Source organism: Rhinopithecus roxellana, chromosome 4 (genome assembly GCF_007565055.1).
Source record: "Rhinopithecus roxellana isolate Shanxi Qingling chromosome 4, ASM756505v1, whole genome shotgun sequence".
NCBI lineage: Eukaryota > Metazoa > Chordata > Mammalia > Primates > Cercopithecidae > Rhinopithecus > Rhinopithecus roxellana.
The window spans coordinates 76462823-76478230 of record NC_044552.1 but is presented as its reverse complement, the minus strand read 5'-3'; the positions used below and the strand labels follow the sequence as shown (position 1 = coordinate 76478230).

Sequence of the window (15408 nt, the reverse complement as noted above, 5' to 3'; positions counted from 1 at the left end):
TTTCGTAAGCCCTGGTTGCAAAATCAAATACCTGCAGGCGCCAGGCAGCAAATACAAATGGCTGAGAGTTGAACCGAAGGGAATGGTAGAGACGGCAACCCCGTGCCTGTTCTCAGCTGAAGGGTGATCTCAGGGCAGGATCGTTAAATGCAGAAGCCGAAGACAGTGGCCTGGGAGAATCTGGGTCCAGAGATGTCAGCCCTTGGAACTGCTTTTTCAAGAGAAGTATGGATTTTTATGAGAAATTTTCCAAGTTAAGAAAACTTATTAGGTCAAAAAACACTCCTACAATGCAGACCAGCTTATAGACTACCTGTGCGAGGCTCCGTTCTATCCTGCCTTCCTCGTGTGTTCATCTCTATTGTTGGTAATTTTAGAACTATCTCATGTAAGTTAAAACAAACCGGAACGTAGTCACACTGAAATTCCATGGCTTACTATAAACTGCTATGGCTAATATAAAATGGTAATGTTTCAGTGAAAAACTACTTTTCTTACTATGTTATTGTTTTTTTCAGGGTGGCCGTAAAGTTGAATTCCCTACAGATCCAAAGGTAAAAATGTATATTAATTATTTAAATATATACACATATATATAGATACTTAATGTTATTCCCACTTCATCTCTATGAAGATATCGCTTATGTGACTTCTCATATTAAACCTCTATCACACATAAATGCAGCCAAAGGAAGTTGCCAACTTACACGTGCCATCCTTCAGGGTAGATGATGCTAATGGCACTGGTTACACTAAGAGTACATTTAGCCATGGCTCAAAAGGGTCATTGTTATATTAAGTTAACAATTTGCAATTGTATTTACTAATTGTAGGGCTTCTTGCTGCTTGCCAGTTAGCTAGGAAAAAACTTTTTCAAGACAAACTTTCCCTACTCCAAAATACCCTTTCTGCTATTCCCAATTCCCACATCGATGCCACATGCTATAAATTTTTTCAATTTTCAATTTTAATTCAACTTTAGAATCCTCTGATTCCTTCTATGTTGTTCTAAATATCAGTTATATGTATACATAATATATGTGTGTGGGGGGGTATATATTTATTTTATTTATATATATATATATATAAGTATGATTTTAAAACTGTTTGGAACCATGGCTTTGGGCTATACCACATTAGGAGAAAAAAAAAAAGTTTGATTTTTTTTTCTGTTTTTTTCTTTTTACTATTTTATCAGATGCTGTTATTTATGGGTTTTTTTTTTTTTTTTTTGAGACCAGGCCTTGCTGTGTCACCCAGGCTGGTGTACAGTGGCACCATCATGGCTCACTGCAGTCTGGATTTCTCCAGCTCAAGCCATCCTATTGCCTCAGCCTCCTGAATAGCTGGGACTATAGGCATGTACCACCACACCCAACTTTTTCTCTTTTTAGCAGAGATGAGGTTTCGCCATATTGCCCAGGTTGGTCTCAAACTCCTGACCTCAAGTGATCCTCCTGCCTTGGCCTCCCAAAGTGCTGGAATTACTGGTGTGAGCCACTGTGTGTGGCCTAGTTAATGTTTTAAAATATGATTAGAATATTTTATTTTATTTTATTTAGACAGAGTCTCACTCTGTTGCCCAGGCTGGAGTGCAGTGACACAATCTTGGCTCACTTAACCCTCTGACTCCTGGGTTCAAGCAGTTCTCCTGCCTCAGCCTCCTGAATAGCTGAGATTATAGGCATGCATTACTATGCCCAGCTAGTTTTTGTATTTTTAGTAAAGACGGGGTTTCACCATGTTGACCAGGCTAGTCTTGAACTCCTGAGCTCAAGTGGTCCACCTACCTCAGCCTCCCAAAGTGCTGGGATAATAGGCGTGAGCCACCGTGCCCAGCCAGATAATTTTAATTTGTGTTTCAGGACTTAGTGATATTAAATGACTGATTTAATGTTAAACTGTTGGGATACTTCTTACAGATTACTGGTATATCTCATTTCTATTGTAGGTAGTTGTTTATGAAAAGCCTTTCTTTGAAGGAAAATGTGTGGAACTAGAAACAGAAATGTGTAGTTTTGTCATGGAGGGAGGTGAAACAGAAGAGGCGACTGGAGGCGATCATTTGCCATTTACGTCAGTGGGGTCTGTGAAAGTTCTCAGAGGCATGTAAGTACGTGGGTGACTTGTTAGGATTTCTTTTTTTTTTCCTAAATATTACATAATAAACGTGTCCTTTCCCCCCTAAAAACAACATTCCTGATTCTATAGTGTGGTGAATTTTGACAGGTATGTCCACATTCTCCTCAGCCTATAGTGACTGGATTTAAGAAAGCAGTTTGAGGCCAGGCATGGTGGCTCACACCTGTAATCCCAACACTTTGGGAGACCGAGGCGGGCGGATCACCTGAGGTCAGGAGTTCAAGACCAGCCTGACCAACATGGAGAAACCCCGTGTCTACTAAAAATACAAAAGTAGCCGAGCGTGGTGGCGCATGCCTGTGATCCCAGCTACTTGGGAGGCTGAGGCAGGAGAATCGCTTGAACCCAGGAGGCAGAGGCTGCGGTGAGCCAAGATCGCGCCATTGCACTCCAGCCTGGACAACGAGAGCAAAACTCCATCTCAAAAAAAAAAAAAAAATAGTTTGAGGGACCATTGTGGGATCAGTCCACCAAGCAAGGCTGATACATTGGCCTATTCAAGTTGATCAAATCTACAACCTTGCTTATTAGAATTATGCTCCAAGCTATTGAAGGGTTTGACAGTTCGCTTTCTAATTTTTGTATTTTTGCATTTTATAGATCTTACACCTTTCCCATAGAAGTGCACACTAAAATTGCTCTTGTAAATCGCTAATTATTCATAATATTTTTGTTACTATTTGAAGTGAGTTGATCCAGTTTTGCTTGCTGAGGTTCTTTTGAGTCAGCCCTTATTAAACACACACACATACACACCACACACACACACACTCCCCTTCCCTTTTTTATACAAGTCTGATATATGTCTCTTAGATTATTTTCTTGGGGCCATTCTGTTATTCTCCTAAATTGTAAAGAATTCCAGTGATAATAAAGCAGAAGTTCATGTCTAGCTTTCTAACTATTTGTATTTTTCAATGAAATTGATATGTACCTTGAAAAAATGTGAACATGTCTGAAAATGACTACTCCTCGTGTTCTTTGTGTTGCAGTTGGGTTGCGTATGAGAAGCCTGGATTTACAGGTCATCAGTATTTGCTAGAAGAAGGCGAATACAGGGACTGGAAAGCCTGGGGAGGTTACAATGGAGAGCTTCAGTCTTTACGACCTATATTAGGTGTAAGTAAAGGACAAGCTAATGGCTAATACTTGGTCTTCTTTGGATAATAAATGGCTAGTTTTTGAATTTTGAACTTTTTTCTCAATAGGATTTTTCAAATGCTCACATGATAATGTACAGTGAAAAAAACTTTGGATCCAAAGGTTCCAGTATTGATGTATTGGGAATTGTTGCTAATTTAAAGGAGACTGGATACGGAGTGAAGACACAGTCTATTAATGTACTGAGTGGAGTGTAAGTGAAATAATCCAATTGGAATTTTAAACATGGGTTTTACCTTGGTTTGTTTTAAACTGGTAAGAGTCTATGACAGAGTAGGCACTCGATACACAAATATCTCAACAGCTGAACATTAAATCAGTCATGTAATAGTTGCTGTCATGATATTTTCGTTAACTCTCTTTAAAAATCTTTCTCATACTGTCTCTTCATTTTACGTTTGGGGTAGGCTTTGGGTATCATGATAGAAATCTACAGATCTGCTTCCCTTGTCATTCTGCATGGAAAGATCATGAATTTTTTAAACGATGGAGATCAAATAATAATAATAATAGTAATGTAACATAAACCTGAGACTGGGTCAAAGTCCCATTAGATTTTCCTGTGGTCCTACACCTGTTCCAGTGTATTTCTTCACTATTTGTTTGACATAAAAATAATTGTTCTGTGTACGTGGAGTTAGCAGTTGACTGTTTTATTAGTGGTAAAGCAAGTTTTTATTGAAAATGTTTAGTCAAGATTATTTGGGATGAAGTGATTGCAAACCAAGCTACATTGGCTCAAGGGATTAAAATGAAACTTACTGGCTTAAGTAACTAAAAAGTCCTGGAGAAGATTTTGCTTCAGGCATGGCTGGATGCAAGGGATCAAACACGGTTATCAGAACTTGGTCTCTGTGTCTTGACTGGGCTCTTTTCTGTGTTAACTTGACTTTAGGTAGGCCCTTTGCATCTGGTGGCCTGTGGCCACATCTGGCTATTGTTCTCCTAACTCTTTTTTTTTTTTTTTTGAGGCAGAGTTTCACTCTGTCACCCAGGCTGGAGTGCAGTGGCAACATCGCAGCTCACTGCAACCTCTGCTTCCTGGGCTTAAGCGATTCTCCTGCTTCAGCCTCCCAAGTAGTTGGGACCACAGATGCATGCCACCAGGCCTGGCTAATTTTTGTATTTTTTTTTTAGAGACAGGGTTTTGCCATGTTGCCCAGGCTGGTCTCAAACTCCTGAGCTCAGGTGATCTACCCGCCTTGGCCTCCCAAAGTGCTGGGATTACCATGCCTGGCCCCAGCTCATTTCTTGCAGTGGAAAGAGCTTCTCTTTTCCTCACAAGTTCCATGTTTGACTTTGCTTTTCTAGGCTTGGGTCATGTGCACATGCCTGAACCAATCACTGTAGCCACAGAGATGGTCACGTCTGGACTATGTGTCCATCTCCAGAGCTGAGATGTAGGGTCTATCCCATAGGAGCCACTTAGATATGATTATCAGAACTTCCCCAGGGACAGAGGTTCCTCAGGGACATCAGAAAGAGTGGGGAGATAGATGCCAGATGGGCAAAAACAGCAGATGGCTGTTACAGGGAGTTACATAATTATTCTTATAATCCAGGCTAATGTCTATTCTAATTTGTTATAAGTGAGAGTATTCTTAAATAGTTATATGAAATAATGTGACATTGGTTATATTGAAAGTGTTTGGTGTTAGGTTTTTGTTGTCATAGTGACATAAACTATTTGAGTCATCCTAGCCTCAACCCCATTGTATCTCATGGGGCCTCCCACAATAGCCCTGTATATTTGAAATGTGTGTACAAGGTACTAAAAGTTGATGAACATGGTTAATGTTTACTCTTAGTAAATAGAGTAGAAAAAAAAACCTTGTTTACCAAGTTCTTATCTAGGCCGTTGCATGTGGTGCACTGTGGCAGAGTATCAGTGATCTGATTTCTGGGTATTCCATTCTTAGCAGGAAATGCCTACTCTTGGGTCCTGTTCTGGAGCCTAACATTTTAGAATCAGTAGCCTGTTTACAAAAGCCGGAAGTCATCTGAAATACTGGTACAAGTTATCTGAAGTGTTGCTGGGGCTCTGCAGTATTTTAGATTGCCTTTAAAGCTAATTATTTAGGAGGAAAACATAGTGACCAACTTAGTCTGGTGAAACATAAGTTGGTGAAATAGTTGTACATTTTGATATTCACCAGTTGTGCTGGTTCTATTAGTCAGAGCCCAGTCATCCACCCTGGCAGAGGAAGCAAAAGGATGCTGGCTAGAATGAATTCCCTTAGGCATTTTGTAGATGATGCTGTTAACACAGGTAGAATTATTGTGCCTTGAGCCAATCTCCTTTCCTTTTTACCCAGGCCTTGCTTACTTGAAATCAGTTTCCTTTATAAAGTGCTGCTATTATATGTTTCTATTTTTAGTCATTTCTAATTGCATTTCCTGGCTTAAGCTTTTTTTTCCGTCTGTAGCAGTTAAGTTTTGGTAGAAGGGGAAAATTGAAGGGAGGTACATACACAGACATGGACACACCCCCCTCCCCACTTCCTTTGAAATTCTTTGCATGTGGAAGGGCTTTTGTATTTACCAGAGTCAGCTGCTTCCTCATATTTTGTTCAATTTGTCATTTGACAAGTATTTATTGAGGTCTATTATGTGCAAAGCATTGTATTATGTCCTCAAAGAAGTTACAGTATTTATGTAAAACATAATTATTGCTACAAAAGAGGTACACATCGAATGCTCCCACAGCAGACAGAGATTAATTTCCAGTCTGGACACAGGGAAGGAAGACTTTGTGGAGGAGGTGGCATTGGAGTTAGGCCTGTGGGATAGGATAGGAAGGCTGAGATGAGCCAAGATGATGGAGGAGGACTACCTATTCACTTCTAACAGTTTCAAAGGAAAATTATTGTATTTTAATGGCTTTATTTTAATTGGCAATTAAGTATTTTAGCTTGTTCTTTATTTCTTAGTATGGCACACATTGTCAGAAAAAAACTCTTCTGAAGCTCTTGTTCCATGAAAGTATCTCCCAGGAGGGTCACCATCACATGGGCAATACATCCGCGAGGTGGTAAACTCATTAGCCCTGAAACAGAAAACGGCCTTCAGGAAGGATGCCCATAAAACCGGCAACTGAGGTTTTTAGGAACTGCATTTGATTTCTTACTGGAAATGTTGAAAGAAACTCCCTGCTTATCAGTTTCTAGTTCTATGCTATATTCTTGCCCAGAGAGTGGAAACTGGGCTAGTTTTTTAAAACTAGGAGCAAAATGAACTATTTCTAGTATTCAGATAGAAACGAAAAGTGTTGTTGTTTTAAATTCTTTTTCCTTCGGCCTTTCACAGAAGGGCAGGTTTACCCTGCTGCCCTTATCTTCTGAGCAATTATTCCACCAGGCTGAGACCTGCTAGTACTTGTGTACATGCCTTTCCCCCATCTCCCCACCAGTCTTTAAACAGAGGAGTGTTGATTCATGTGTACAGAATACATCCGGACAAGGACAGTGAGGGACTTTCTTAAGAGCCCCAGGTGTAAGTTGTAAGTAGACTCTCGGATCATAGAGCAGAGAATCTCAGATCTGGGTTTTGCGGTTTCTCCCCTCCCCCAGTGCCCCCGTGTTCATGGGTGATTCATCAGGTATCTTGGAGGGAAAACAACACTACTGTCAGTTCAAGTAACATCTTAATAAATTGTTTTCCGGCTTCAGCTTCAGTGAATTAGAGATAGGCTTAGCTGGGTGTTGGGTATTTACTTACAAGTAGTTTAGTTTCATAGGAAAATGCAGTACCCATACTTGTTCGTAAAAAGACCAGAGTATTGGCTAAAGCTGCTTCCAGGGCTTGCTCGGTCTCTGCCTTCTCTCCTTGGCATTCAGACTCCCTCCTCACTGTCTTTTTTCCCTCCAAACCTTGAAGTCAAACAGAAAGGCCTTTAACCCTCTGATCTCTCTACTTGTTACCGACCCAGAGCCCTGCTGAGAACACTTTTTTCGATGTGACTCTTGTTCTTTAATTGTTCGTTGTTGTTTTTTTAAGTCCTAGTGTTTGTAAGGTAGATTTTCTTGCTGTGCAGACACTCCTCCCACATAGCAGTGCTCTCTGCTCAGGCTTTCCTGTTGCTTCCCTTCATGCTGGGGGTAAAGCCTGAAGCCCTGTGGGCAGAGGCAGCACATGCGGGTACCCGTGTGCTGTACAGCATCACCTGGCCAGCCCAGGGACCTTGGCCCACTCCCCTACTGACACTTGAAAATACGAACTTTCACAAAGGTTAAGTGAATTCTTCAAAGTTATCTCAAAGTTAATGTCACCACCACAGGTGGAGCCAGGTCTCCTATCTCCTCACTTCTTAATGATCAGGAATAGGTTTTTAGGCCCGGAACTGTGCTCACGCTGGTAATCCTAGAACTTTAGGAGGATGAGGCAGGTGGATCACTTGAAGTCAGGAGTTTGAGACCAGCCTGGCCAACATGGTGAAATCCTGACTCTACTAAAAAAATAAAAAATAATAATAATTTAAAAAGAATAGGTTTTAAAAATTGCTAGTGAGGTTCTGAAATCGGGGGGTGGTAGGGGACTGTATTTCCTGAAAGACTGAGTGATACGTACAGCAGCTTCTCCATTTGGATGGCCGGGACTGAGTGCACAGATGTTGGCTATCATTAGCTCTTTCTCACTGGAGATTTTGGCAGTGTTCTTTTTTTCCTTGATGGCTGTTCCTATTCTAGTAACGACTGTACTTGAGTTTTTGTTTAAATCAGCCCTTTGGATAGTAAATTCATAATCTGCCTTAATTATAAAGTGTGTGGACTGTTTTAGACATGGTTTTCTAGAACAGTAAATGGAAGGGAACTTTCCAGGGCACATGGCAGGTTGGGTCACAAAGCGAGGAGAGCCTGGTAAGCCTCAGGATAGGTAGGTTCTGTCACATTCTGGCCAACAGTCGATTGTGTCACCCTGGACAAGTCATTTCCCATTCAAAACAAATACCAACACATAATTCCATGTGATGCTTCTTACCCATCTGTGGGCTTTGGAGGGCAGAGATTTTGTCTTTTTCATCTTTGTATGTCTAGTGCCAGTCTAGTTCCTGGCACCTGGTAAATGAATGAACTTCCCTGTGTCTTAGGTTTTTCCCATCTGTAAAATGGGAACACCAATACCTCCCTAGAAGACTAAATGTGATAACAGATGTGGAAACATTTTGCAAAGTTCTGATCACTCTGCATAATACCTACATAGATATTGTTCCTTTAAGCTTTGAGAGGATCCTGAGAGTGATGAATTAATTGAGGAGATACTTGATGTCTTTAATGTAACAGTATTAAGTATCTCTTTAATATAACAGAACTGAAAAACCTTTTCCTTTCAAATACTTTATCTTTGGATAGGAAATAGCATCATTAAATTGGTTTTCTTGATTTTCCTCTGGGTGTCGATCACTTAGAAATAAAAACCATTCCAGGCCGGGCGCCGGTGGTCAAGCCTGTAATCCCAGCACTTTGGGAGGCCGAGACGGGCGGATCACGAGGTCATGAGAATCGAGACCATCCTGGCTAACAACGGTGGAACCCCGTCTCTCTAAAAAAATAACAAAAAACTAGCCGGGCGAGGGGCGGGGGCGTCCTTTAGTACCAGCTACCTCGGGAAGGCTGAGCAGGAAATGGCGTAAACCCGGGAGCGGAGTTTGCGTGCCTGAAGATCTGTCCACTGCACTCCAGCCTGGGTGACAAGCGAGACTCCTTCTCAAAAAACAAAAAAAAAAGAAATAAAACCATTCCAAAAGAGATTTATTTTTAGTATTTCTGTGAGTTTGCTCAATTTTATGTCATTATTATATATTTATGTGATGTTGGAAACAGTATTTTTAGTTCTGTTCTGCATTTTTTAAAGCATTTCTTCTGCTAACTTCTTTTTCAGTGTGGTTTGTTGTGTAATAGACACAGCTTCCTAAGATCTTTCTGCAAAAATATTTTAAGGTTGAGGATGAAAGGATTTATTGATTGTTTATTAAAAGAACTGGTTCTTCTTGAAAGTCCTATTTGTTTACAATTAGAAAAAAAGCACAGAGAAGTATTGCCTTCGTAGCTTTCTGAAGGAATAGTATTGGATAAGTGAGGACAACCAAAAGTTCATGTCAAGATACTCTTACGCTTACCGTTTCTTTTGCATTAAGTTTTTTTCATCTGTTATTTTAGATTCAGGGGGTACATGTGTAGGCTTGTTACATGGGTATATTGCATGATTTGGGGTACGGTTGAACCTGTCACCCAGGTAGTGAGCATAGTATGCAATAGGTAGTTTTTCAAACCCGCCTCCCTCCCGCCCCTTTTGTAGTCCCCAGTGCCTATTTCTTTTTTCATCTTTATGTCCATGCATAACCAATGTTTAGCTCCCATTTATGGGCAAGAACATGCTCATAAGTATATGTTCTTGCTCATAAGTATTTGGTATTTGGTTTTTCTGTTTGCGTTAATTCACTTAGGATAGTGGCCTCCAGGTGCATCCAGGTTGCTGCAAAGGACTTGATTTCATTCTTTTTTATGGCTATATAGTATTCCATGGTTTATATGTACCACATTTTCTTTATCCAATCCACCATTGATCAATGAACACCTAGGTTGATTCCACATCTTGATATTGTGAATAGTGCGGCAGTAAACAAGACACGTGCAAGTATCTTTTTGGTAGAATAATTCATTTTCCCCTGGGTATATATACTCAGTAATGGGATTGCTGGGTGGAATACTAGTTCTATCTTTAGTTCCTTGAGAAATCTTCAAACTGCTTTCCACAGCAGCTAAACTCATTTCCATTCCCACCAGCAGTGTATAAGCGTTTCCTCTTCTCTGCTGACTTACCATTTTGATTTGTCCTGTAGACAAACCCATCTGCTTCTAAAGGTTAATGGAGAATCAGAAAAATTAAAATTTCAATTAGCAAAACAAATGAAAGTTTCTGTATGATACATCGTTATCCCAATATGTGATCGTTTTATATGTAAAATATGAACTCTAACAAGTTATTGTTTTTGTTTCTTAGATGGGTAGCCTATGAAAATCCTGACTTCACAGGAGAACAGTATATACTGGATAAAGGATTTTATTCCAGTTTTGAGGACTGGGGAGGCAAAAATTGTAAGATCTCTTCTGTTCAACCTATATGTTTGGTAAGGAGTTATATTTTTGCATGAGAATATTTAACTGAATTCTGGATTTCCTTAATGTGTGTTACTGGTTCATGTAATAATAATTGCTGTGGAAAATATTCTGAGTTTATTTTTAGCAGCAATTGTTAATAATCTAGAAGAAAAAAACTTTTTCAATGTGTTTGTTCTATTCATTTCCTTTTCTCCTTCCTTTAAAAATTTTTAGGATTCTTTCACTGGCCCAAGGAGACGAAATCAGGTAACTTTAAAAATATTCTTTTATATTAATATATGAGGGGCCTTCCACTGAAAAACTGAACTCATGTTTAAAATGTCAGACATTTGGGACCGGGTATGGTGACTCACGCCTGTAATCCCAGCATTTTGGGAGGCCAAGGTGGGCAGATCACTTGAGTTCAGGAGCTCGAGAGCAGCCTGACCAACATGGGGAAATCCTGTCTCTAGTAAAAAGACAAAAACTAGTGGGCATGGTGGCTTCTGTCTATAAGCTCAGCGACTCAGGAGGCTGAAGCAGGAGAATTGCTTGAACCCCAGGAGGCAGATGTTGGAGTGAGCCGAGATTGCGCCACTGCACACTGCAGCCTGGGTGACACAGAGAAACTCTGTCTCAAAAAAAGAAAATCAGACATTTGGGACATTTTGTTAGTTTTACCCATTTTTATGCCTGAAACCATAATTGTATTTAAAAAATAAGATTTAAGTTTACTTTAATAGTTAATTGACAGTACTGACCCATGTCTAAATACTTCTTATAAAATGCTCTTATTGTATAAAGCTGAATTTTGTATCATTACATTGACTGAGAGTGTACATTAATACATTGAGGTTAATATTTCAAACAATAGCATCTAGTTATTGTGATGGTAAAATGAATTTTCATATTTGCTGTGTCGGCACTAGACATTTTATATGGTCTCGCTCAAGCTTTCTGAATGCTGATTCTTAACATCAACTGGAGTGCACATTTGTTATTTAAGCCTTTTAATGGAAGTGTTCACAGAGCCATAATTACAGAGGAACAAACACCACTATAGCCTCCTTTATTGGCATTTACAGGATTCTGATAAGTCAGCAAGTATCTTCCATTGAGAAGGAAGGAAACTACACTGTGTCTTTCCAAAATACTGTTTGTTGTTATTGTTGGAACTGATGAACAATGACTTCTGGCCACAATAAAGCTTTAAAATGCCCCACAGCTTCACAACAGGGTATTCTATAGAAAGTTACCTCTGTTGTTGCATTCCACTTTGATGTCTCTGAATTAAATAGTCATGAATGGTGCAGCTAACATGTTTCTAATTGATCATGAATGTAGACATGGAAAATTAAAGGATTTATAAAATTCACACCGGTTTACTGTAACAAAAGTTAACAGGTCATGTTTGGGTCATCATTTCAAAGGCTAAATTAGTGAATGTGTTGAGGAAAATAATTTTATGTGTTTCTGTTTACTTTTTCAAAGATTCACTTGTTTTCAGAACCACAGTTTCAAGGTCATAGTCAAAGCTTTGAAGAAACAACAAGTCAAATTGATGATTCATTTTCTACCAAGTCTTGCAGAGTTTCAGGAGGCAGGTAAGTAAAGCAATGGCCTGGCAGAGCTGAATCACTGCAGTCAAACAATTCACACATCAGCAAGTATTTAGTGATGCCTGCTAGGTGCTTGGCACTATGTGAAACCACCATCTTAGTCCAATGGCATGCTTCGCGACATCTGAGTACCAGATGCCAGAGGACACGGGCTTCTGGGTTGGTTGGAGAAGCTGAAGATCATCTCATTGTGTAATGGAATTCAGAGCAGGTTCTTTACTCTGTATGCCTTTCCATCATCTAGAAAGGGAGAGTTGGGCTCTAGGTAATCCAAGGTACCTCCCAAGGTGGATTGTTTTTACAGGTAGATAAGGACAGGATCTGTACTCTGCATTAACAGGAAGGTGGAAAGTGCATGCTGGAGTGGAGCCAGTGGACACGCGGATCAGGGAACCACTAGTCTGGCTTGCTGAGAGGGCTTTGTACTGGGAGGAGAAGCAAAGCTGAGCACACTGAGTTTAGGTGGCTTCCATAGGAAACACAAGACGCAGGGCAAAGGCAATGGGCTCAAAGTGCCATGCTGAAACAATCCATGTACAAAAGTTTCATAGAGAGGGGAGAGCCCAACGTCAGGGAAACTCAGTCAGGAAAGCCTTGGAGCAATCTGTGCAAGAGGTGTTGAGGATGTAAGTCTCTTAATAATAGTGGTAATAGTGCCTTTAATCATGTGGTTCTTTATGGTTGAAACAATGCTATCCTATCCTTTAGTACTGCACAGCAGAAAAGCACTGACTTTGCATTCAAATACATAGACGGAGGCTGGGCGCAGCATCTCACGCCTACAATCCCAACACTGAGGGCCGAGGCAGGCAGATCACTTGAGGTCAGGAGATCGAGACTAGCCTGGCCATGATGGGGAAACCCCATCTCTACTAAAAATACAAAAATTAGCCGGATGTGGTGACACACCTGTAATCCCAGCTACTTGGGAGGCTGAGGCAGGAGAAATGCTTGAACCCAGGAGGCGGAGATTGCAGTAAGCTGAGATCACACCACTGCACTCTAGCCTGGGCAACAGAACAAGACTCTGTCTCAGGAAAAAAAAAAAAAAAAAAAAACACACACACACACACATAGATGGACAGTAAAGCTTCCTAGTTTGTTGGACATACTGCTACCACATCCCCGCTCCTCTTTATCCCCTGCCTGTTTAATTTATTACCACCAGTCCTGTGCATGTTGAAAATTACCTGTCTCAGCTCACTAGAGTATTAACTTCAGGAAAGCAGGGACTTTGGTTCTCTGCTGTATCCCCAGCAATAGAAAAGTACCTGGCACACAATCCTCAAAAGGCATTTGTTGGGTTAAAAACAACAACAGAGCCGGGTGCGGTGGTTCACACCTGTAATCCCAGCACTTTGGGAGGCTGAGGTGGGCAGATCATGAGGTCAGGAGTTCGAGACCAGCCTAGCCAATATGGTGAAACCCCGTCTCTACTAAAACTACAAAAATTAGCTGGGTGTGGTGGCACACACCTGTAGTCCCAGCTACTCAGGAGGATGAGGCAGAAGAATCGCTTGAACTGGGAGGCGGAGGTTGCAGTGAGCCGAGGTCATGCCACTGCACTCCAGCCTGAGCGAGATTCCGTCCCCGCAGCCCCCAAGAAAAAGAAAAGAAAAAGAAAAAAAACCCCACAAACTTCTAGGGAAGCATGGCAAATCACCATTTTATGAATAATGTTGATACCAGAGAGGCTAAGTGACTTAAGTCACTCTAGTATTTTGACTCCTGGCCCAGTGCAGAGGTATTAGAAATGAGGATAGAGGAGTGTGCGAGAAATTCTGGAAGGAAATCAATAGACCAAATCAATAGACCTTGGTGATTAACTAGTCCCGAAGCTTGAGGAAGGATTATTCAAAGAGGACTTGAGGGCTTGAAGCTCCACTGGCTGGGCAAAAGGTGGCACCCATGAGAAATGCAAGGAAGGCTGGAGGCTGGGGAAGTCAGAAAGAACATGGAGAAAGAAGTTTATTTCCCAAATGCAAAGTTAACTGTCTTATGAATATTAATTTGCCACAAGCAGAAATGCAATAAATAGATCCAAATATTTTTGAAGAAAGAACTCTGTTTGCCACAAGCATTGTGTTTACGTTATAGCAGGCTGCCTCTAAAAATCAGACTTCTTGAATAGGAGTACTCAAGTGGCACACTCTGTGCATGTGTGTGGTTTTTCCCATTGTAGCTGGGTTGTATATGATGGAGAAAATTTCACTGGTAATCAATACGTGCTGGAGGAAGGCCATTATCCTTGTCTGTCTGCAATGGGATGCCCGCCTGGAGCAACTTTCAAGTCTCTTCGTTTTATAGATGTTGTAAGTATATCATTGTGAATAGTGTTGCAGAAATGTATGCCTCACATAGCTGATGGTCACAGTGAGGTAACCAGCAGGTAGAACCTGCTCTTAAAGTAAGTTAAGGGCTTGGAGGTGGAACTGTCCATTTGCCTCTGTGTACATCTAGTTTATTGATTCTAACTGGTACACATTTTCCACCACCCTCTTTTACTCACTTAATCCTCATATGCATATCCCTACGGACCTGTGTGGGAGTCTCTTGGGACTATTTATTAGGAGTAGAATTACTGGATTTCACATGTAAGAACAGGCAGTTTCATTCAGCACTGCCAGATCCCACCACTTGAGACTCCCACCAGCAGTACATGTGGGTTCCTGCTTCCCACATTGTTGCCATTACTGAATATTCTGTCGTTCTAATTTTTGTCAACTTGATAGAATGAGCAGAAAGCATTATGTCGTGGTTGGGTTAATTTGTATTTCACTATTAGTGAGGCTGAGGCTGGTATCTCTCATTTATAATTTGCATTTTCTATTCAGCGAATTGTGTATTGTATCCTTTGCAATTTGGCTTCCTCTATCTTTGGTTGTTATTGTTGAAGAAATTTCTTAAAGGTTTTTAGTCTATTATTCTGTATTTTAGAGATGTGCAATCAAATGACTTCTCCCAGTTTGTCACTATGTGCTAATCCAGATTATAGTGCCCTCTTTTGGACAGAAATCTTTCAGTTTGATGTAGTTGAAGCAATATTCAATAGAACAAAACTGCAAGATCATGTTCAAATATTCAAGTCTGGAAGTATGTGTAGTTTCTGAAATTTTTATTAGTTTTTGGTAACTGCTTTCTCATAAAAAGCTTTAAACACACGTGGTTGGTCCTTTTAGTTTGAAAGGTAGGAAGAACATATGTGAACTGGTTTTCATCTCATCCCTGCCTGCCTGTTTAAATAGCAAAAATGCAGCTGAGACATGAAAATAGTAGCAGTGAAACATGAAATGAGTAGTAAGATTCATTAGCTTACAAGTAATGAAATAAGACTTATTCTGCCTAGAATTATAAAAGCTACCTACAAGTATATATTTGAAAATTTCAAT

General features: G+C 40.4%; 1 protein-coding gene across 1 annotated transcript in view; it reads left to right on the top strand.

Annotated features, from left to right (window-relative positions):
* The window catches only part of CRYBG1 (crystallin beta-gamma domain containing 1), a 58062-nt gene that overhangs the window by 29213 nt on the left and 13441 nt on the right, over positions 1 to 15408 (top strand). The window contains exons 8-15 of the mRNA XM_030929530.1: positions 519 to 554; positions 1952 to 2109; positions 3135 to 3261; positions 3351 to 3496; positions 10303 to 10429; positions 10635 to 10667; positions 11892 to 12004; positions 14202 to 14331. Coding sequence (XP_030785390.1) covers positions 519 to 554; positions 1952 to 2109; positions 3135 to 3261; positions 3351 to 3496; positions 10303 to 10429; positions 10635 to 10667; positions 11892 to 12004; positions 14202 to 14331 — 870 coding nt within the window. The remainder of the gene's footprint in view (positions 1 to 518; positions 555 to 1951; positions 2110 to 3134; positions 3262 to 3350; positions 3497 to 10302; positions 10430 to 10634; positions 10668 to 11891; positions 12005 to 14201; positions 14332 to 15408) is intronic.